At 40.0% G+C, this 23200-nt stretch overlaps 2 protein-coding genes across 2 annotated transcripts in view; one reads left to right on the plus strand and one right to left on the minus strand.

Annotated features, from left to right (window-relative positions):
- Window positions 1-7251: 7251 nt before the first annotated feature.
- LOC132238296 (ubiquitin-conjugating enzyme E2 R2-like) lies at window positions 7252-9102 on the minus strand. The gene has a single exon (XM_059703350.1). It carries the CDS (start codon window positions 8209-8211, stop codon window positions 7507-7509), a length of 705 nt encoding a protein of 234 aa, XP_059559333.1. The 5' UTR covers window positions 8212-9102; the 3' UTR covers window positions 7252-7506.
- Window positions 9103-18275: 9173 nt separating this feature from the next.
- Window positions 18276-23200, plus strand: part of NYAP2 (neuronal tyrosine-phosphorylated phosphoinositide-3-kinase adaptor 2) — a 129052-nt gene continuing 124127 nt past the window's right edge. Inside the window, exon 1 of the mRNA XM_059704860.1 lies at window positions 18276-18633. Within this exon, the coding sequence (XP_059560843.1) occupies window positions 18276-18633 (358 nt within the window). The remainder of the gene's footprint in view (window positions 18634-23200) is intronic.

A 23200-nucleotide genomic window follows, 5' to 3' on the forward strand; every position in this document is an offset into this window, starting at 1 on the left:
GAAGTCAGCTTGGAGGTGGAAAGGCATGTGTACAGGAGGCTCTGTCAAGCCAGGACGCCCCGGTTCCAGCATACAAGTAAAAAACTTAATGACTTCTCAAGCCACTCAAAGCACAGTCCTTCCAAGGACTAGGAATCAAGCCCACATTTTCAGTCACCTCTTTCATCTCATTTCCATTCTGCTCTGTTCTTGCTAGTTTCATTCTTTTATTACTCAGTTACTTACTTTGTAAAATGGGGATTTGTTTGTAGCCACACATCATATGAAATGTCTGACAGCATTCAGTACTCTTAAGAAGAAAAATATTTTATTAATCAAGTAGTGGGAACACTGGCAGTTCCCCAATGGGAAGGAATGTGACACATAGATCACTGAATTTCATTGAGCTAGACAAACTACTCAATGACTGTGTTTCCCCACAAAACTGGATGTGAGCCAAAGTTTCTGTCACCTGACTTACTGTGAAGAGTCTCTTTATCTATGCAGGGAACTGGGAAGTATTGGCTTGAGTTTGAGGGTGACTTTAAAAGGGAAGAATGAATCAGTTGCCCTGATGCATTTAGTCTCATCAAATCCTGTCCATTGTGGTAGGTTCAGTCACTAATGCTTGACTCCGAGGTGACCAGTTCTGCTGAATTCACCTTCTTGTCCCAACTAGCCATTCGTTTCTGCTCCCTAGCCCGCCTGTGGCTTTTGAAAGAAGGTACTAGATATCAAGATATGAAATTTCATTCCTTCCAGAAAACTCTGCCCGACAGAGGGTAAGGACAGTTTGAAAGAAATGATTTGCAAATAAGTGTTCCACATGTATTTGTCAAGGTATGATTTGTTCTTCTGTGCTTTTTTTTTCTGAACTTGGTGGTATTGTCTAGGGAAATGTTATTTACTATTCCTGTCAATGATGTTTTAGGGGTTAAGGTAGAATGGGAAGAAGAGATGGACTAGATTGATTTCTGCTCATAGAGGTCATGTATACAATGCGATTGCATTTTTCTCCCCATCCTTATGGGAGGGTCTTGTCTGCCTGGATTTTATAAAAATGTTCAATGTAAGACAAGAGAAAACCATGAAACCTGTTTATGTCTGTGTTTCTTTTTCTATTATTACTAAAAACTAATAATACAAATCTGAAACAATGAATTAACTTTATGAAAACTCCAAATTTGGCCAAAAAATTAAAAATACTTATGCTTATCATGCATAATTAAATTAATGGTGCTCATGTAACTCATTTATTGCATAAAATTTACACACGTGCTTATTTTTCTGTTTCATAAAAAGTATTCATAGTTCAGTTTTTCTGTTGAAACAGTTTTCTAATGTTCAGGACTATACCAGGGTCTGTAATAGTTTAAAAGAAATATAAGATATAACATTCCCACCCCGCTGCAAACAATTTTACTTTATTTGGAAACAAAAAATTAAAATTATGAAATGAATTAGTAAAAATATCTGTTCTATTTGCGCTTATGTGGTTTTAGGAATTAGAAAAGTTTATAGAAATCAACCACCAGTGAGAGCAGGTTGATCCCTGTTGGAGGGTGAATTGATGCTGGATTTCAAAGTGCAGGTAGAATTTGAAGAAATGGAAAAATACTTTCTACAGAAGAATGAATTATTCATTCATCCCCTCATCTGAAGAAAGTTCTCCCTCTTTCTTTCTTTTACATCACTCTATTTTTTTCATTGTTTCAGTTTTAAAACCTGTCTCCACTCCTTGACTCTAAGTTTTGGGAAGATAAATATCTTGATATCTGTTGAATGACTGGACTTAGCATCTTACTTAGCACAGATAGGTCTTCAATAATTACAGATTTAATTAATTGAATATGTCTTAATTAATCAGTATCTGTGTTTTTTATGGAGATCATCAGCAAAGAATGGGATATTGGTGAATTTAGTAGCAGAAAATGTAATTAAATATATGTGATGTCACATTATAAAATATTTTAAAATCAAATGCTTTTGTGGGCATTTGAACAAGGGAGTTTTCCCTTAAGTGGATCTTCAGTAGACTCATGTAGTAATACTATGACAGAAAGACGAGAGGCTTAGAAGGCTACTGACCAAATCTGGTTTGTTGCTTGAGGTCATCTGTGCATGTGATGATGACAGCCTCTCCTTCTATTATCCTGAATTTCCAGATCACGACCTTGCGTTTGACACAGCCATGCTCATCACATTAACACTGCATACAAGGACAAGGGTGTTGATGGTATTTGAAGGGATTTATAACATAGACTGATCATAAAACTTAAGCTACACACAGAAAGACAAGATGCACAGCAATTGAGGAGGAACACAGAGAATATTGCAAGACCAATGGATAGGATGTTGCAAAAAATTTCAGAGGAGTCTTAAGGTTAAGCAAACAGAGGTAGAGAGCTGGAAAGATAAATATCAGTTTTCAATGATACAAATGCTTAAGATTTAGGTTATGGAGGGAATGAAGTTATTGGTAATCAAAAGGTCCAGGTTCTGATCATGAGAGCAGGAACTGAGATAGGCAAATAAAGATCTCTTTGTGATGATTTCATGAAAGGGAGTGGTCGGGAAATGTATGTATATTTAACTCTGGTTCTTATGTAGTATTCCTATCTTAACCGAAAAGTTACAATTTTCCATGCTTCATTTTTTAAAACTACATGAGTTTCATGAAAAGCTCTTTTGGTGACTCAAATCTGGATTCAAACCTATATTTCCCAAGGCTTGCAAATTCTTTAACAGAAGATTGAAACAGATGTCCACAAAAGACAGTTATAAATGGGAGGGGACCCCAACTTTTGCCAAAGAACAATTAAGTAAATTGTCCTCCTTAGGTTGAACCATTCTTCAGTAAATAAGAAGCTCCCTTTTCAAAGGGGCAGCCCTGCAGTTGCATTTCTGTGATCCCTTTACCTGTGCATGAGAATGGTTTATTCTAACAGGATAGATCTTAAATTGAAATATGCTCTTCATTAAACTGTAAACCCTAAGGGGTGTATATCTCTCACTATTGCACTGCACAGGTTCACAATGCTGTCACGTGCAACAAATAACAGATTATAAATATTATAAGGAGGCCAACAAAGATACTGCTTTCATTTAATAGGAACATTGCTTGTTTTTATTTTAGGATGCACTGTAGGTATTAAAACTGTTGCTAATATGTTGTGGTAATAGCTTCTAATTTGTTATGAATAAAGATGTGTAGGAGAGGGTGAGGTTTGATCAAAGGCAAATTTTAACACCAGACTCTGAAGCCCCTAAGGGCTGCACCATAAAGCAAATAATCCAAGTACATGCATTGACACAGAGCATTAGATTCAATTATTTTGTATGAAGAAAACCAATCAGAGAAAGTGAGCTGTTCCAGGAAAGTCATTCTAGAAAAATAGGGAGCCAGGCTTCTGGCCTCTGCACAGGCAGTCAATGGCATCTATAATTCAATCTATCATGTTATTACATTTGGGTGCATTAAGCTGATGCATAACCTGTTGTGCATACAGATAGCACACTGGCCACTCCATTTAGAAGAACTAATGCATCTATGAATGAGTATTTGGTTCTTAAGTAGTATCTCTAGCGATTCATATTTACATGTCATTCTGGTTATATGGATGAGGGATGAAAAGTTGGTTTTTAGAACTGTGGGTATGTGTTTGTTGTTTTTGTTTTTTTCTGTTTTTTTTTTTTTTTCAATAAACTTAAAAATACCAAAGGGTGCAGTTCTCAGCTTTACCAGTTTGCCAAGGTAGTGTGTTCAATAAAAAAAAAAAAATTTTTTTTCATTGTTGTTAAACAGAAAAAACACGTCATGAATATAACCTTTTTTTACATTCTCATTTTAACCCACAAATATCCTTAGGGATCATTGGGTTATGTGTTACCACTCCACTTGATAAATAAATGAATCTATTTGGAAATGAATTCTCCACTGGTCACATGATTTAGAAGCAGAATCTCCTAAGTAGGGTGGATAAAAGGTGTGGGTGCAGAATGTGTGTATGTGTAAGATTTATAGTCTTTTCTGTAGATGCACAGATTATAGATTTTTTTTCCACTTTGCAGGTGCTTCCTGGAAAAAAAGTGGGCTAACTAGTTAATTGTGGATCTTGAGCTCAGTCCTCTTTAGACACTGGGGATTTCTGGATGACGTGTACTTATTCTTTGTTTTACTTTATTTCTTCACTTCCTTCCAAACTAAACTTCTATTTTAAATAGGCTTCACCTTCCAGATTTATTTTAGTGAAGCAAACTTTTCTAGACAGTTGTAACCCTATAATTTAATATATACCTAGAAATAATAAGGTAGAATAATTATGTATCCCTTTGAATTAATGTCTAAATTTGATTTAAATTTCTGAACACTTACATGTTACTTTTTATGCTCAAAGAAGTATACTAGGCACGGGAGATAAAGGAATGTACAAAATATAAAACCTATCCTCAAAAATTTTAAATCTTATGTTTATATATATAGTAGCTATAATATAAGGCAGAAAGTAAAAAATAATATAAAATATATTCAAGCTAATGAAGAGAGACTGTATTGATGAAAGATTCAGGAAGGAAGTGGAAATCAATTTAGGCCCAGGTGAACTTGAAATGTTTTATTTATTTATTTATTTATTTATTTATTTATTTATTTATTTATTTGGAGGTGTAATTTGAAGAGGAAATTTGTCTTATTGGGACAGAACTATGTGAGTGGGTAATATGACAAGACTGGAAAGGAGGTTGGGTCAAGTCATGCAAAGCTTCAGTTGCTTTACAGAGTAACTGGGTAATTATTATGGGTAATCCTGAAGATTCTAAAGGGAAATAAAATAATCTTATTCCCTTTTTAGGACTATTTTTTTTCAGGTTAATGATTAGTGCAAGGGGAAATTAAGATAGAGACTCTAAATGAGGTATCATCTAGTAGTCAAGACCAAAAAAGGTAGTAAACTATTTGTACATGACTTGAAAAATAGAAGACAGATTTGAGATCCAGGGTGATGAGGGAGGATTTATTGACCAGCTGAATATGTGTACCTAGGAATAATATAAGTGTCAAGTTAACTTGGAAGATTTTGGCCTCTGTGGGTGAGATAATGAGGATGCTCTTGAAGACAAAGTTACAATAGAGGGAACAGGGAGATGATGCTGAGTTTGTTTTGAAACATATTAATCTTGAGTGTCAAAGTAACATCCATTTGAAACTATCCACCATTTTGTTGGAAGGGCAAATATATGCCTCAGGATGCAGAAACAGTGGAATATTAGCTTGAGAAATCATGTAAATAACATAAAGCTGTGAAGTCTTAAAATTTCATATATGTCTAGGACAGTGGTCGGCAAACTGCGGCTGGCGAGCCACATGCAGCTCTTTGGCCCCTTGAGTGTGGCTTTTCCTAAGCCTTAGGAGTACTCTAATTAAGTTAATAACAATGTACCTACCTATATAGTTTAAGTTTAAAAAATTTGGCTCTCAAAAGAAATTTCAATCATTGTACTGTTGATATTTGGCTCTGTTGACTAATGAGTTTGCCAACCACTGGTCTAGGACAAGTACAGAGAAAAGAGAATAGTGGAAACCGAACCCTGGCCTATCCTGAAGCATGAAGGGCAAGAAGATAAGTCAGTAAAGATGCCAAGTCGGAACAATCAAATAGATGGAAAATAAGAGAAGACAATGTCATGGAAGCCAAGGAAAATGGGTCATCTCAGCAAGAAGCTGTGGTTTAAATAAGACCAAGAGGCATCTAAACAGAGAAAAAAACCCCAAATCTCCTAGGTTATGGAATTAGAAAGAAGAAGTGACTTTAAAAAATAATATTTTAGTTGAGTCTTTGATGGTAGAAATCAGAATACTACAGATAGAGGATGTGATTTGTGGACCAGTCACAGTGAGACCAGACTTTTGAGAACCCAATGTCTTATTTAAAAAAAATCTCAAGCAGCTAACAATGTTTGAGACACACAAGATGTACTCAATAAATATTTGTGAATTAAAGATAAATGACTGATTTAGTAAATGAATGAGAGGGAAGGAAGACTAAAAGGGAAGAAGGAAGGGAGGGAGAGTGAAAGGAAGAGAGAAAGAATGAGAGAGATGGGGCAGGAGTTCACATGTGTATGAGAGAAAGTGTTTCTAAAGACAGAGGTGCCTGAAATGTTTTGCAATGGTTTTGATTGCTGATAAGAATAAGTCAATAGATAATAAAGTGGAACAATAAATATATATTAAAAAATCATGGTGAAAGAGATTGAGTCAGAAAACGAGATTAGCTAGATAATGTGTAAAAACTTCAAAACTGGAGAGGAGAAAAAAGACAAAGGGACCTCTCCTTGGAGAGTGACAATCTTCTCTGTGAAAAAGACCTTGAGGCCCTAGCCAGTTTGGCTCATTGGATAGAGCATCAACCTGTTGACGAAAGGGTCTCGGGTTTGATTCTAGTCAAGGGCATGAACCTTGATTGCAGGCTCCTCCCCGGCCGCTGCCCTGGTCAGGGCTCCTGCAGGAGGCAACCAGTCAATGTATTTCTCTCACATGGATATTTCTCTCTGTCTTTCCCTCTCTTTTCCACTCTCTGTAAAATCAATGGAAAAATATCCTCTGGTGAGGATTTAAAAAAAGAAAAAGGACCTTGAGGTGCTCTGTTGAAGAACTCAGATTTACCAAAACTGAGGTGTCTTAAAGTGTTGAAACAGTCATTATGAGTTGTGTGCCATTTTAAGTATAGCATTATCTTAACTTTTTTTTTAGAATTTTTGTGAGTTTATTTGAGCCAAACTGTCGACATATGCCAGGAAGCAGAACCTCAAGGAATTGAGATAATGCTCCGGAGAATGGCGGGGTTACATTTGTATTTATACATTTGCAATCAAAGGAGGGACGTAAGTGGGTTACATGAAATTCATTGGTGATAGATTAAGGAGGAGGGATAAAGCAAAGCAGGGAAATCCCTGGGATTGGATAAAAGTAAAATGATGGACACATACTTAGGTGGGTGCAGGATCAATTAACATAACAATGAAGGAATTTGTGGTATCTGTCCTAGCGCCCAGCACATTTGGTTGTGCCCCAGGGGCTCCAGAAAAAGGGAAGTTACAAGTTACCCAGACATTTCAACGGTGTGTTATCATAGATGCAAAAAGACAGATAGGCTCAGTTAAGGTAAAGGTTGACCTTGTCAGTGAAGATACCGGTCTAGGACGTAACTGCCCACCATAACTGCTCTGAGTTAGTTTAATTTCAGTCCATCATTGTGGTTACTTTAGGTCTTTTAGACTGCCATGCAGGCCTCCCCTGAGCTTGTCAGGTCAGCATGTGGCCCCTTTCATTCACAATTACCTTGCCTCCATTAAGAGGTCCATAAAAAGGAGCCAACTGAGATCCACAAGGGGAGTCAGCAGGAGCCATGTTTGTTTTCCCCACCCCCTGTGATAGGGTTTTGCTGAGGGGCCACTGCTAGGTACCCCCTTGCTCCTCTCCCTTTGGCCTGAGATGGCAGGGCAGTACAGGGGCTTCGAAGGAGCAGGTCATGACTCCTCATTCCCAGAATCATCATGGTCATCACAGTCAGCATCTTCCTCCTCCTCCTCCTCTTCATCCTCAATGTCAAGGTCGTACAAGTCGTCATAAAGCCAATCTGAGCTGTTGTCATTGGAAGGCACTTTAGTTTTGATGCAATATTCTGCCAGGGTGGTGGGTACTTTCACTCCATCCTTTTCTGCTTCGGCTTTAGTGACTGAAACCTGTTTTCTAATGATTTCAGCATATTCTTTGTCTTTCCCTTGACTGTCCCTCCATTTCCTGAACATAACTGAAGCATCCGCATTGGCTGCGGAGAAGATGTTGGGCTCATTAAGCAATAAGATTATACTTAACAGGATAGTCCTGACATTCTGAGTAGGATTCCACCTTTCGGAGTTCAGTTGATCACTCTGTGGGGCATCTACGGGTGGATGAAGAATTGAAATACATACATGTCCACTCTCATAAATGTTGGGGTGCCACATTTTGGTCAAGAATCTGAAGGTAGGTGGTGAATATGGGTAGTCAATAGGAAATTTTATATGCGCCTTGAAGTAGCCGCCTTCGTAGAGGGTGTTGGGGGGTCCGAAGATGGCCACCTGCCAGTTGTAGAGGTCGGACTCATCCACCAGGGTGATCCGGGAGCCCTCCACCGGCTCCTCCTGCAGGGACTTGAGCTCCAGCATCAGGGCCTTCTGGGAGCTGGCCATTGCGGCGGTGGCGGCGCCTGGCCGGGGCCCCAGTCCTCGCACACCAGCCGGGCTGGACCAGGCCCCTCCCCTCGGCTCGCCCTCGGGCGAGGCCGCACCTGGCCCTGGTCTTCACACACCAGGTGGGCCGGACAGGGCCGGGCCTTCTCCTCACAAGGGGGCCAGGTGCAGGGAGAGGGTGAAGGAGTTAGGGGAATTCACTCCCAGTCCTCCCCGCCCCGGAGGGGGCCTCCACTTGGGGGGGAGAGGAGAAAAGGCGGGAGAGGAGAAAAGGCAGAAGCGGAGAAAGGCGGCAGAGGGCTGGCGATGATGAGGAGAGGGGGCCAGGCCGGCCGGGAGCGCTGCGCTCGCTTGCCCTCTTGTTCTTCTCTGGGGCCGCGGCGGCCGCTGTTTCTCTTTAGAATAGTGCAAATGGGCAATCGTGCACTCACCTAAGGAGCAGATCCAGGGCTTTCCATAGCAGGAAAAATAGGAAGAGGTCAGCTCAAGGATCAAGCCTTGATGTGTGGTTGCAGCCTCTTCCAGAAGTCTCCCCAGCCAGGTGAGTTCCCAAGACACTCTGTTCTGGAGAAGGTTCCAAGGTCTGTGTTTTATTGTCTTGTTACATCTGTATTTATACCAGTTGATTCCAATCCTATCAATCTCTATTCCAAAGGTTAGGGCGTGTCTAATCTCCATTCCAGGGAGTAAAGATTATGTAGTTTAAGCGTGATTGTTCATAGTTAAAGTGATTAACTACCCACCTGGCACTTAGTTAAGGGGTTTTATTCCCTCCCTAACTTCAGGGAAAAACCCTACCTGGGGAAACAACCTTTCTGGGAGAGGTGACCTTGGTTAAAACACATAGCACCAAGAAGGGGAGCAAACATATTAAGAACAGTATGCCATATACGCCAGGTCCCTTGAAACATATGCTGTGCATATGATGGCTCAGCATTCCAGGCTCTTTTATCTTAGACATCTACACCTCAACAAATGATAACCAAAGAGGCCTTCTTTGATCACACTATGTAAAGCAGTTCTCCATCACCACCTGGTGCCATGGGTGCTTGTCTTAGTCCATTCAGGCTGTTCTGTAATATGGTTCCAATTGGTGTAATAATCCAGCCCAAAGATGGACACAAACTTCTCCTGTAACTCCCGAGACTCAGAGGAGGCGCAGTGTGGAAATAAAATACTAAGATAAAGAGGCGCACACAGAGCGGGCTGGCGGCTGAGGGCGCAGTTGTCGTTTTCAATCGGGAGGGAGTCTCAGGCTCTGAGCACCAGATCCAGGCGAGTCTCTGGGGACCCAGACTCATACGGGAGAAGCGGGACTCTCTGGCATCGGTCGGAACTCGAGGGCAGCTTTCTCTCGAAAGGGCTTGCAGCAATTACCGAGACACTGAGAAGCAGAGCCTCTGAGAGCAGCCGTAACTGCTAGCCCCGTCCTGTTGATTCCATGGGACCCGCCCAAGCCCTGCAGGGAGGTTTTTTCTATCTTAACTTTTAAGGAGGGTCAACTTAAGTTGCATTCAGATAATTTTAAAACATTATTTAGAAAGACATTGAAGGATTTTTGCTTTGAGATTGAAGATCAAACAGCAGTGTGTTTTAGTTCATTGACAGCTCACCTTTTACAATAATTCTATAAATGTCTAGATCTTTCTTAAGTGTATTTTTCCAGTCACCCTCATACTCTTTAAACTGCAACATATTTCTGGGGTCTGACAAGTAGAGGGGATCGATTCACAGGTGATGCTTGTAGAATGCCCTCCAGGAGGTGCTCTGGTCTGGTGAAACAGAGACCCCTGCAACAGCCCAGAGGAGTGGCGCTGGGGTTAGTCTTAAGAAAGCCTTGCTGATCATGGAAATCTTCCTCAAAAAAACCACATCTGAATTAGGTCCTAAAACCTGATTTAACTAAAGGGATGTTTTAATTTTAGTTCAGGCAGCAATAGCAGCATGACTATTGGCTGAGGTCATGATTTATCCTGTGTCCTTAGGCTCATCGCCACACTTGGCATAGCATGTTATATTAGAGGACTCTTAAGGTCAAGGACAAAATGTGCTGCAGATGAGACTTGTTATAGGACTTAAACCTTAAAAAACCTTGAGTGTCACATACAAGTGAGGGTTTTTAGTCTGGAGAACGGGAAAAGCTATCAAAGGGCTTTAATTTAGAGAGTGACAAGAGCAAATCTGCATTTACAAAGATAAATCTGGCAGCACTATGGAAAAAGATCAGCTAAGAGGCAATTGCATTAATTTAGCCAAGAACTGATGAGTACCTAAACCAAAGCAGGCCAGTGGAGATGGAGAGGAGGGGATTAAGCTGATTTCTGCATTCAATTTACTAACTCTTATAACAAGAATGAGAATTAAGAGTGCATGAGTATTCACAAAATTTTCCTTTTCCATTATAAATTAAGAAAATGGCAATTGAGTGTGGTGATGGATGGGGGAAAGGGTAGTGGGGACTGGGTGGAGGTGGGCAAAGTGGGGGGGAAATGGGGACATCTATAAGTGTCAACAATAAAAAATAGCAACTAAATTAAAGGCGAACTGGAGCACAATATTATTAAATATCACAATCATTCATCTGGTGCTTTAAAAACCTGAGAGTTATTTCTGAACTCTTTCAATCACATATTTCTTCATTTATTGGATCAATAAGTACATGTTGGGTGCCCTCTTTGAGCCAAGCATTGTTCTAGCCTTTGTAAATTCAAGACAAACAAGGTCCCATCAAGTTCTGCTCAAATACTTTGTAATATCTCCGTTTCTCTAGATTTCAACTGTCAGCACACAAATTCTCTTCTCCCTCCTTCCCTCCCTTATCTGATTAAGTCTTACTCATGTTCTGCATCAGCTGGAAAAGCCACTTCCTCCCAGGGGACTTCCCAGAACTTCAGTCTGGTTAGGGCTCCTTTGCATCTGCCCCTTACTTCCTCTGGGTGAACATCTGACCACATGGTGCTGAAGTCATGCTGGTTTAATAACCTGCAATTCCCTGAGGACAAGGACCACTCTACGTTGGTCAATGACAAAGGGTAGGCACTCATATTTGTGAACAAATAGTGAGTAAACGAATTAAATGCTTCACACAGAGTTGTTTCTTTCACCATGACAATTACACTTTTCAAAAGACAAACCAATTTTTTTTCTTTAAATTGGCATTAAGTTAACCCTTTCTGTTGAAGAACTTCAAGGCCATAAAAGTTAATCTTCTGTATTTCTAGTTTCTACTTCTGGCTTGAAAAAAAAAAAAAAAAAAAAGGCCACATATGGTTAGCCCAACTCATTTTTAAAACTTGGCATGTTCTCAAAATATATTCAAAACTTATATCATTTTTAAAGACACAAATAAAATATATTTTCCCAAACCTTCCTTTCTTTGGTTGAATTTTTGGAAAAGATCTCCCACGATGTGAACTTCTGTAAACTATATTCTAAGTCGAATCTGAATATCATGATTTGATTTGAATTTTTCATATACTCTCTCTTCTTCAAGCCATAACACTCCAAGGGGTAGAGGAGTCATATTTATGTATAGATATACGGGATGTTTTAATTTTAGATTCTGAAGTACTATAGATAATAACATATGTTAATCTTAAAAGCACTTGTCATGTTTCAAGTAGAAATAAGTCACTTGAAAATGTTCCACAGAATTTGTTCTGAGCTTAATAAGCATTATATTTCAGTCCTGCCTCTTTAGAACCTCAGAAGTGAATAATAGGACTTTGATAAAGGTTAGAAATACCTCTCAATGCCCCATTCCAATCTCCTCACTTTATTGTTATGACTAAGCATCAAATTAATGGACAGCAATATCCCCTCAAACTCTAGGTGATAAGTACTTTGTAATAAATAATGGCACATTTGTTTTTCAAACATAATTCCCCAGCCATGATTACCCTGAGCCCTAATGTTCATAAAAATCTTGAAATATCATGGGGTTTTGACAGAAATAAGCATGGAATTCATCCAGTCGATTTGCTTAACTCTAGACAATACCCAACTAGTGATTATGGCAGAAAAAATATGTTCCTTTCCCCTTACTTTCCAGCAAGATCTTTCCCCCCTAAATTGGATTTGGAAGTATATTGCCTGGTAATTACTGTGAAAGCTCTCTTACAGAAATAAGCAAAACTCATTTATATTGTTAAAGTATTTTCCTTTAGTAAGTCTCCTAGAGTGGAAACTTACTAAAATGCCTATTTCATAGCTGAAAGATGAAAACTGATACGGAGTTCCCTGGCCAACCAGAAAGGTAGGGAAGGTAAACTAATATTTGTCTAGCCTTTACTTTTACCAGCCACTTTGCTAGGTGCTTTTGAAAGTTTTTATCTTATTTTAATTTCTTGTAACAACCCTGGGAAGTATGCCCTTCATTATAAAAGTAACTGAGGCTCAGAAATGATGTGCCTTTTACCTAAAATTAGATAGCTAGTTAGTGGTGGATTACATATCTCAGATTCTTTCTGAGATACCCAATTTTAGGTAAGAATTAAAATATCCTAGTAAGGAGAAATAATATATTCAATGCTTAAGAGTATCAATGTGCAGCTAATGGAATCTGCATTCCCTATCTTTGGGACAGTTTTTTTTTTTTTTACTCTGTTGTTTTGTTTTCTTTATTCTTTCAATAACAGTTTACCACAGCAGTTAATAAAAAGATGTATAAAGTTTCCATTTTAAACACTTGACCTTAAGATGCCAGAAACATCAATAAGCAGCCAGACAGGAAATTCATGTCTGAAAAAAAAGCTCAGCGTGATAAGATATTAGGAGCACAAAAGTAGGAAATAGATATCACTGAGGATATGAATTGGTGAAAAGAATGTTTGAGCCTAAGGCAAAATATCCACAGATCAAGACTTTGAATGAGCAAATGGGGCTCAGAGACGCCATTAAGGGTAATGGTGAGTGAACAATTTGGAAGAAAATGTGAACACAGTTTAATTTTACTGGAGCCAAGTTTCCACATCAAAGTGTACTCCATAAGTAAAATTATGTATATTGAGCAAGTGTACAAAGCAGTTAATTATTTTAATTTATAATGTTAGATTAAAAAAAATATTTTCAAGCAGTTTTTAGTATGATTCATTCATTTCTTGCTCTGGATCATTCCTAGTCCTTACCTAGCTTCAACTGCATTTTCCGATGTCACTTAGCCAAAATACTTATTTAGTAATTGCTGCATTATATTGGTTTCTTTATGACTTTTTCCAATGCAAGTGCCAGTAAGCCCAATTATATTTGGCTTCAACTAAATGGAATTTAGGAGTTGACACACTGAAGGGTCCCAGGACTGGCCTAGCTGCAGGCATTAATAGATCCAGTTCTTGTACAATGACACAGACCTGGTCCCACTAGTGTCCCTTCCTGGTAGTGAGAGGCATGCAGTGAGTCTGGGCTCCTATATGATACATGGTGTTCACTGTGTTGGACCGACTTGAATCATTTGCCAGTTCCTACAATAGTCACGGTGGCCACAGGGGTCTAGCAGTTGGTTGACTGGGTCTGAGTAACACACCGGACTAAGAGGCAGAAGGTTGGTCTCCACACAGGCATTTTCATTACCAGGAGTAGGGAGAATGACATTTTGGGAAGCACAGATGATTAATGCCCAGGAAATTCTGTAACTGAGCCCTCTATCTGTCTATCTCCAAAATGGACATACTTCCTTTTTTCATTTTTCCTTCATAAAACAAATATGTTTGAGCATGGATAATGTGCTAGTGACTATTGCAGCGAGCAAGAGGACAGGATATCTGCCCTCATGAAGATCAAGGAGAGGTAAACAGCCACTTGTACTCATAAAGGCCTCATGGGGATGGAATGAGTGCAAATGTGATGAATTGGATGATGAGTTTCATATGCCAAAAATCATGGCAGATATAATCAATTATGACTCTTAAAAGTCTCACTTTTGGTTGAGGCATATTGCCTGTCAAGATAGGAAAAGGTATAACCCATTAATCTCTTGGCTCTTACTATGTACAATTTTTCAAAAGAATAGATTGCTTTAGCTGGAAATGACACCTAGAAGAGGCGAATGTTGAAGGAGAAAGGGGACAAGTTCTAGAGCAGGAGTCCCTCGGGTGGGGTGGGCTGGAGGCACTCACTGGGCAGAACAGGGTCCCTGACATTTGGCCTAATTTATCTGAAGAGATGACAAGAAGGGGGCAACGCCAAGTATAAACTTTTAAAGTCATAAAAAAGTTTTATGAATAAACTCTAAATATTTATTTCCTTTCATTCATTACAGTAAAATGCCTAACATGAAAGATTTGAATAGGTAGCAGATGACAGCCATCACCTTGCTCACAGGCAAATTTCATTAACTCCTTTACAGTTGTAGCCTCCATTTTCCTTTCAGATAGTTACCCATTTACTTCACAATTAAATGTGCCTGTTCCCTGATGCCAGATAAGCACTTTTCCTTGAAAAATCAACAGAAAAATTCCAGGTGGTTTACAAATTTGTAGTTAGAAATACACTGGATTACACATCAATGTCACAGATGGATTTTTGAACTCAGCTTCACAGAATTGTTCCAGAAAAAGCAAATATTCAAGCTAGTAACTACTCCTACATAACCCTTCATTTTATATACAAACTTCCTACTTATGCTTAAAGGAGGATCTGTTATCTATCTATCTGTCTATCTATCATCTATCTCATCTATCTATCTGTTACAAGCATGTCAAACTCGTGGCCCAGGGGCTACAACAACAAATATTTTTGCGGCCCAGCCAATAAAATGATATGTAAGAAACATTTTAATAAAAATGTCATGACTTAATTTTTACAATATCCTCTTATTCATAATCATTAATAAAGAACTACAATGTTCGCTAATAACTGATTACAATAATCATGTAGCATTCATTTCCCTTATGCGCCTTACACACAGGTGCACCTTTTCTCTCCACTAATACTAGCAGCGAATATTTTAGCAGCTGACTGCCACATCCTTAGTCTTGGACTGACTTGTTTGGTGGGCGCAACAGGAAATATTTCACTTTCAGAGAACAAGAAAAATAAGTTTATTTGTGTTACACTTATTAATTTGTGAAGTTATTCAGTGCCTAGTAAGTTAATGTTCAAGAAAAAAATATTAATTTTTATTAAAATGTTCTATTATTTTATGTTAATGATAACTCATTTATTTCAGCCCTTTGTATTCAGAATGTCTCTATTGAAATTAAATGGTAGTAAAAATAAACAAAAATTGCTGACAAACATCAAACTTTCCAAGAAAAGTGGGAATTGGAGTATTTTTGCTGTGAAGTAAAAAATAATATAATCTGCTTGATATGTAGTAATGATATTAGTGTACCAAGCTTATACATTGAAAATTGAAGCTTTTTTTTTTTTTTTTTTTTGCGGCCCACATAAACTTAAACCTTTTTTATTTGTCCTGTGTTAGCCTTTGAGTTTGACATGCTGAATCTATTATCTATCTATTTGGAATGGGATTCTGTTTTTCTGCAGTGGTTCTTAAGGAAAACTCTACTATAAAATATTGTCATGCTTGCTTCAAAATTACACACAGAAGCTACAGCCTCGTCACTTCAAAAGATGACATCTCACCTTGGTAGCTCACCCTTCTCAGGGGTTGTGTTTTCATCTCTAAAGGGAGATAGTTCTCAGGAAGAGAGAGACACAACATTAATGCTGATGGATTTTCAAGATGACAGCAAGACAAATAACAACCTCTGTTGAATAGCAGTGTCAAAGCATTTTTGAAATACTTGTTTTGTAGCTTTCCTTGTCAGTCCTGATCAACAGGTGCTTTGAAAAACTGAAGCAAGTATTGAAAAAAAATTAAGAGCAAATATAAGGAACATATTTGCTTAGATGATCATAATATTTCGAGTTAAATATAGGATTTTGTTTTGACTCTGTGTGCAGTTTTTTGAGGTTACACTTTATGTATACCACACTTTAGAGACATGGTCTTACAATGCATATGACAATTCCATAAACACAATTCAGGAGGATAGGATTTAAAAAATAGGAATTTCAAAGCAAAAATTATTGACTGCATATTATGTCAGACTCTGTGCTAAGTGCTTGGTATATAATATCTCAGGCAAACTTAAGAACAATTCCACGAGGCCAGTCCTACTATTCAACAGATACAGAAATATTCTTAGGGGTCAGTAACTAATGTTGAACAGCTGCTCAATGAGGGAACTGGAGATGGAGCCTACAACTCAATGAATCCAGAACACGATAGCCGGGGTCTGTCCATTAGCCATTAAGTTGTTTGGGTGAGAAGTTTACAAATATTTTACCAATTACTTCTGGGAATACAGTCTTATTTTGTGTGTTTTATAATAGAAAAACTACTCAACACAACTAGATCTTGCAACATTGCCTACATTGTGTGAGAAAAAGCATACTTGTTTAAATTCAAGATTATGAAACATTTTTATATTTATAACATGAGATGTGTCAGGCTTAATCTAGCTTCAGTGTTAGAGTCTTACTGCAAAAAGACTCTGCAGCCCCCATGCATTTCATTCCAAGCCAAGTATTCCTACAGTGGAGCTAGTTCCCCCCTCCCCCCGCCCCCTGCCCTCCGCAACCACCATTTAAATGCTCAGTCTAAAGCCAGAGAATGTCCTATTTTCAAACACATTTCTTATTTCTAGGGTCTCCAGTTTGTTTTTAGGCTTTCTGTTACATCTTATTTGGTTTCTGAATACCATGGACTGTATGATTGTTCCCAAGCCTGTCAGTTCATGTCCTCTAGAAAGCAGACACCAAGCTATATGGGGTTAAAAGTGTGAGAGATTTATTGAGGAGGGTGTCTGGGATAGGGAGAATGCAGAAATAGGCAGAACAAGCCTCAGGCCACAATGCAGGGTTGACAGCTATAAAAGAAGACTGGGGTGGAAAATTGATCGGATAGGAAGATCCTCAAAGCAGAGCAAGGTATAGTTATGGGAAAGTCTCAGCCAGCCCAATAGGGGAACTTAGACACAAACATTGTCCATAGAGGACTCCCACACTGGGCAGAAATAGTCAGGAACCACAGCACAACATGCTCAGCTATTGGCTACAAGCCTTTCAGGGAGAGTGCCCTTGACTAAGATACTGCACTAGATTTGAAGACTCTGGTGTTGGTGGCTGTCAGCTAACTCCTATCCTTAGAGAAGTTTCTCTCCTGATGGAGATCTGATGGCTGCCATAATTTACCTCAAGTTCAGCAGCTGTACCTCTCTTACAGGTTGGGGAGCAGCTTTTTCATGGTTTCCAAGAGACTTCCTGCGGGGAACCATACAAGGGGACAGCTAGTGTGATAGACTATAGCTCTCATCACTACAATTTATATGGGGGCTGTGGTTGATACTCACTCTCATTCTTTTCTAACACCTCTGCTGGGCTTACTTGGTGGTGAGACTCATTCTTCTTTCATGAGAGGTTGGAACCCCTAGTAACTAAAACCTTCTCAGGTCAGGGTTGCTGCATATGATGTTTCAAAATCACAATTGGGCAAGAGGCTATCAAGAGGGGTTCCACACATATTTATCTCTGCCCCATCACATGGCAGCAGCCCTGCCTCCTCCTGCTGACTGGGTCAATGATCTCTTCCACACAGAGACTCATCTTGTTGCCTGTTGGCCACTATACAAAGGAAGTTCAAACTGCCCAGGAGGCAGCGATAGATGGTTGTTCAATGGGACCCTTGCTGTATCTTCTAGAAAGTGTGTGATTCATTTGGAGACAAGGACCTCCAACCCTGTAGAGCTGAGACGTATGGGGACAAGAAGTACAAAGTCCCCTGATGAGTCATTAACTTCATTCCTCAACTGCTATACTGGTATTTGGTCTCCTACCTGTAAAAGGATCATGCAGCCCCACATATTGTCATGTCACCTGCAGTGCTTTCCTGTTGTAGGAGAATATATCCCCACCCATTGACATCAAGCTTAGAGGTAAGATTCCTTTTAGCCAATGAAATGTGAGTGAAAAATGATATGCAGCGTTTGAGCAGAAGCTTTAGGAGACACTGTGTAGTTCAGTGAGTCCTTTTCTCTCTCTGCCCCAGAAGCAGATCCCATATGGCATATCCTGGCTCAGTTTCTCTCCATGGATTGAGGTCTGCTTTCTTTTACAGCATAGGTGGAGAAGGAGGACGAGGCCACGAAGGAAGTTACGCCGGCAAACATTTCCGCATGGGATTCATGACGATGCCTGCTCCTCAGGACCGACTTCCCCATCCTTGCTCCAGCGGCTTCTCCGTGAGGTCACAGTCCCTGCACTCGGTGGGGGGCACAGATGATGACCGCAGCTGTGGCTCCCGAAGACAACCACCCCCCAAGCCCAAGCGAGACCCGAGCACCAAGCTGAGCACCTCATCGGAGACAGTCAACAGCGCAGCCACCAGTAAGAGCGGGAAAGCCCCCGAGCGCTCCGAAGGTAACACACCCCTCACCCACTTCACCTAGAAAAAGATTTCAGGCAACAGGTCACTGATGAGCATCTGCCTTCCTCCCTGGTCCATCTCCCTCAGGTCCCAGAAAAGAAGAATCTGGCGGGGCGGTGGGGGGCTATTTATTGATATGATGTCAAAAGACAAACAGATAAGGATATTTGATTTATTGGAAAGGGAAGGCAATATGTGTGTTCTCACCCCCTTAAAGCTTTGCGTTATTAGGAAATTATTTTGCCTAGAAATATACATGATATTTATAGTGTCTTGAGTTTAGAAGTATTATTGATATGACTAAAGAAGTAGCATGTGGTTGTTAGGATAAACTTATAATGCAGAAAAATATAAAGAAGAAAAAAATGTAGTCGTTTTTAAAAATAATTATTTTTTACATTTTGGTGTACTTCCAGTGAATGTGCGTGTGTGTGTACATAAATTTCCATGTCTATATTTTTCCTGATGATGAAACACATAGATCAAATATGTCTCAGCCTCCTATCTGCTTTATGAATATAAATTAGGTCAGGCTACCCCCAGATCTGTTCAGCTCTTTAGTCCTCACTTGAGTCAACAATTCTTGGTTTTCCTGAGTTTTTCCTGAGAGTCCCTTGGTGGAGGAGTGGTCTCTAGTGTGCTTAGATGGAAGCCCATTTACAGTTTTGTATATAAGTTGTGGAAAACACTTTAAGGTTCCCAGTACTGCCAGTGGCCAGCTTGAGAGCATGGCTATACGAGGCCCTGTAGCCTTTCTCCCACCCTGTTTGTCCCTGACATTGTCCACAGCATCCCCCAGCACACCGGGTTTCACAGTGGTTTGTTGCAGAGTGGAAGCCAGGTGGTCCTTTCCTCAACTGGGCAGATTTCTTTGTCACCTAGGCTCCCCAGTCCCTCATGGAATCTCCCTCTTTTTCTGGCCTAATCTTTCCACAGAAGCTCAAATCTAGTCCATGAGATGGGGTGCCCATTCGGCATATGCTATATTTTCCATTACTCTCATCTCCCCTTATTGGTGCCCAAGTGCCTGTTTAACCAAAAAACCAAAGCTTTAGTGCATACTGAAAAATACGAATAAATGCCTAGAGGTAAAGCTAACCCCTCCGTTCTACTTGGAAAATCTCCACTTATGCTCAGTGTTTCCTATTACCCAAATATGCAAAACTATATCATGACTAGGTGTATGTGTGTGAGAGTACACATAACATGTATGTGTATGTGTATTTACAACATTGAAATCATTGTGAATAGAGTTGTGTGCTTGTATTTTCACTTACTCTTTTGTGACTATTTTTCATGGCATTCAGTTTGTTAAGAAACACCATTTTTAAGAAGAGAAGTAAATATCATAATAATTTATTTAATCATCACCTCCTTGATGAATACTTATTTGGTTTCAGTTTGGTTTGCTATGATGAAAAGCACAGCAAAGATTGTGTATGTCTGTGTATCTATGTAACTATTTTTTTCTGCTGCCTTAGAGTATTTGATTTTTTTTTCTCATGATTCAAGATCATTAGTATGTTTTTTAACTTTTAACACACTGGTGCTTTTAGAAACAATTTAAGTCTTTGGTTTACTTGTTAATACACTAAAGGGCCCTGGAGCATATTAAATATTGTTCTCAGGTTTCATCTGATACTGATACAGTGGGGCCTTGACTTACAAGTGTCCCAACTAACGAGTTTTTCGAGATACGAGCCGTCTCTCGGCCTATTTTTTGCTTTGAGCTAAAATTCGGGTTATGAGCCAGCTTCAGATACCCCACTGCTAGTTGGCCCAGCGAACATCACAATGAACGCCACAACATCAGCCCAGCATCACGTGTCTCACTCGTTCACTTTGTGATTTGACATACGAGTAATTTGAGTTATGAGCTCTGTCACAGAATGAATTAAACTCATAAGTCAAGGCCCCACTGTACATGGTCCCTTTCATTTCTGTTTGTTTTTTATGGTCTTGTTTCCAGAGGTTACCTCTCTCCTGCTTTTCTTGCCAGAAAACTATATCATCAATTACATTAGGTTATTTGCAAAAGAAGTTTACTGATTTAGAAGAGAGGTCTCTGAATGAAGAGGGCCTGAACATAATCTAGAATTATCTACACTAATAAAAGACAAACATGCAAATTGACTGTACCTTTGCTATGCCTTAAGCCATGCTCACCAGCCAATCAGAGCAACTACATGCATATTAACACAACCAAGATGGTGGCCGGCAGCCACGGAGCTGGAGCAAGCAGGAGGCTTGGTTGCCCCAATGATGGAGGAAGCCAAGCTTCCCGCCTGCCGCAGCCAGCTCTGAGCTCCACTCAAAGCAACAAAGTTTTAATTATAGAAGGTAAATAAATCCCAGATACCTGCTTTCAGCCTGCTGTGGCCATGGAGCTGGAGTGAGCAGGAGGCTTGGGTTGGCCCTGGCGATGGAGGAAGCCAAGCTTCCCTAACGCCCACCCTGGCTGGCTCTGAGCTCCTCTCAAGGCTACAAAGTTTCAATTATAGAAGGTAAATAAATCCCAGAATAAAAAAATAGATAAAAAGGAGAGGCCGGGAGCTTCCGTTGCCGGGGGGCTTGGCCAGCCTGAAAATGGCCCTCAGCCCCTCACCCAGACTGGCCAGGCACCCCAGTGGGGATCCCCACCCTGAAGGGAGTGTAACTGGCCTGCAAACAACCGTCAGCCCCTCACCCAGGCTGGCCAGGCACCCCAGTGGGACCCCCACCCTGATCTGGGACACCCTTCAGGGCAAACCAGCTGGCCCCCACCCATGCAGCAGGCCTCTATCCTATATAATAAAAGCGTAATATGCAAACTGACCCTAACAGCAGAACAACTGGGAATGACTGGTCACTATGACACACACTGACCACCAGGGGCCAGATGCTCAATGCAGGAGCTGCCCCCTGGTGGTCAGTGCACTCCCACAGGGGGAGCTCTGCTCAGCCACAAGCCAGGCTGATGGCTGCCAGTACAGTTGTGGTGGTGGGAGCCTCTCCCACCTCCTCAGTAGCGCTGCTAAGGATGTCCAACTGCAGCTTAGGCCTGCTCCCCACTGGCAAGTGGACATCCCCCTCCTGGGCTGCCAGAGGGATGGCTGACTGCCAGCTTAGGCCCAATCCCCTGGGGAGCTGGCATAAGCCAGCAGGTGGTCATCCCCTGAGGGGTCCCAGACTGCGAGAGGGCACAGGCCAGGCTGAGGGGACTCTCCCCCTGCCCCCTGATTGCACAAATTTTTGTGCACTGGGCCTCTAGTTCAAGAATAAAAGGGAATAAAAAGTCAGCCAGAGGGGACTGAAGAGATGAAACAGACAAGGAAAATAGCCAGTAAGGAGCTGTTATCAAGCAGTATAAGCTCCAGAAACATTCCTGGAATCAGTGTCAAATATACACTTTAGAATAGACCCCTCAGGGCAGGGTATTCATAGTAAAAACAAGCTGAGAATCATAATGATTTTCCCCTAGAAGAAACATTTGAGTCCTGATTCAATTGTCTTAAATAATAGAACTGATTACCATTCATTTAGGATGCACTCTGGTAAATAATTCCTGAGACAGAGAAGCTCCTAAGTCTTTCAGATCCCTTCAGCATCTAAGGACCTAGGGTTCCAAATAACTAGTTATCAAACAGAACAGAGGCTCCATTACCCTCATTTCTTCAGAGGTCACAATAACAGCAGCAGCAAAGACTTACCAGTAAGTTAGACTTGGAAAACTACTGGGTGGGCAGTGAGGTTTATTAAATGCTAGGCCCAACTTCAACAACTGTCTTCAAACAGAGCTCTAAACATGGGCTGAAGAGCCTTCAGCTGTATTGTGTCTTTAAGAATACTCAGTGGACCAGATGGACTGTTAGAATCTGGTGCAGAAAAGGTCTATTTCTATTGAAGAGTGATTCTCAATGCAAATTTCACCTTCTCTTCAGAACACTTAATAAGAAGGAAATTGCAAAACTGGATATGTTCAATCTCTTCTTTCAAGTCATGACTTTTGTAACAACAGAAATTAAGGCTCAGTTCAGAGATGGGTAAAAAGTATTGAGTCCAAATGGATGCATTCATATGTGTGTACTCAAAGCCAAAATTATATAAATATGTAGATTGTTCTTTTATGAATTCTTAGTTCTTTATAATCATAAGTTAACTGGAGTTCATTACAGAGCATATGTTTTCTTTACAATTTTTCTGGCTATCAAAATTATAAAAAAGATAAAAAGTGACTTTTACAAATCTTAGTCTGTCTTTTCTTTTTACCTTAAATGTCAGCAAAGTCAAAATATTGATTCAGTGGCATTAGAATGATTTCCATGGTTACCGGCTTCTATTTAAGTAAGGGATTATGACTTCCCTGTGGATAAAAGTTAAAAAGAAATGGACTTGTAGCAAAACAGCTTTTCAGAGTAAGAAATAAAATGGTGTAATGAGCACAAGCAGAATAAAAATCACATACCAAGAAAGGTATAATTTAGTTTTTAAAAAATGTAATCTTGCCACATTAAAAATAAACATTTACAACTCTATTTTAGGAATCTTTACAATAATATCTTTTGAAATTATATATAATAC

The sequence above is a fragment of the Myotis daubentonii genome, chromosome 7 (assembly GCF_963259705.1).
Source record: "Myotis daubentonii chromosome 7, mMyoDau2.1, whole genome shotgun sequence".
NCBI classification, from domain to species: Eukaryota; Metazoa; Chordata; class Mammalia; order Chiroptera; family Vespertilionidae; genus Myotis; species Myotis daubentonii.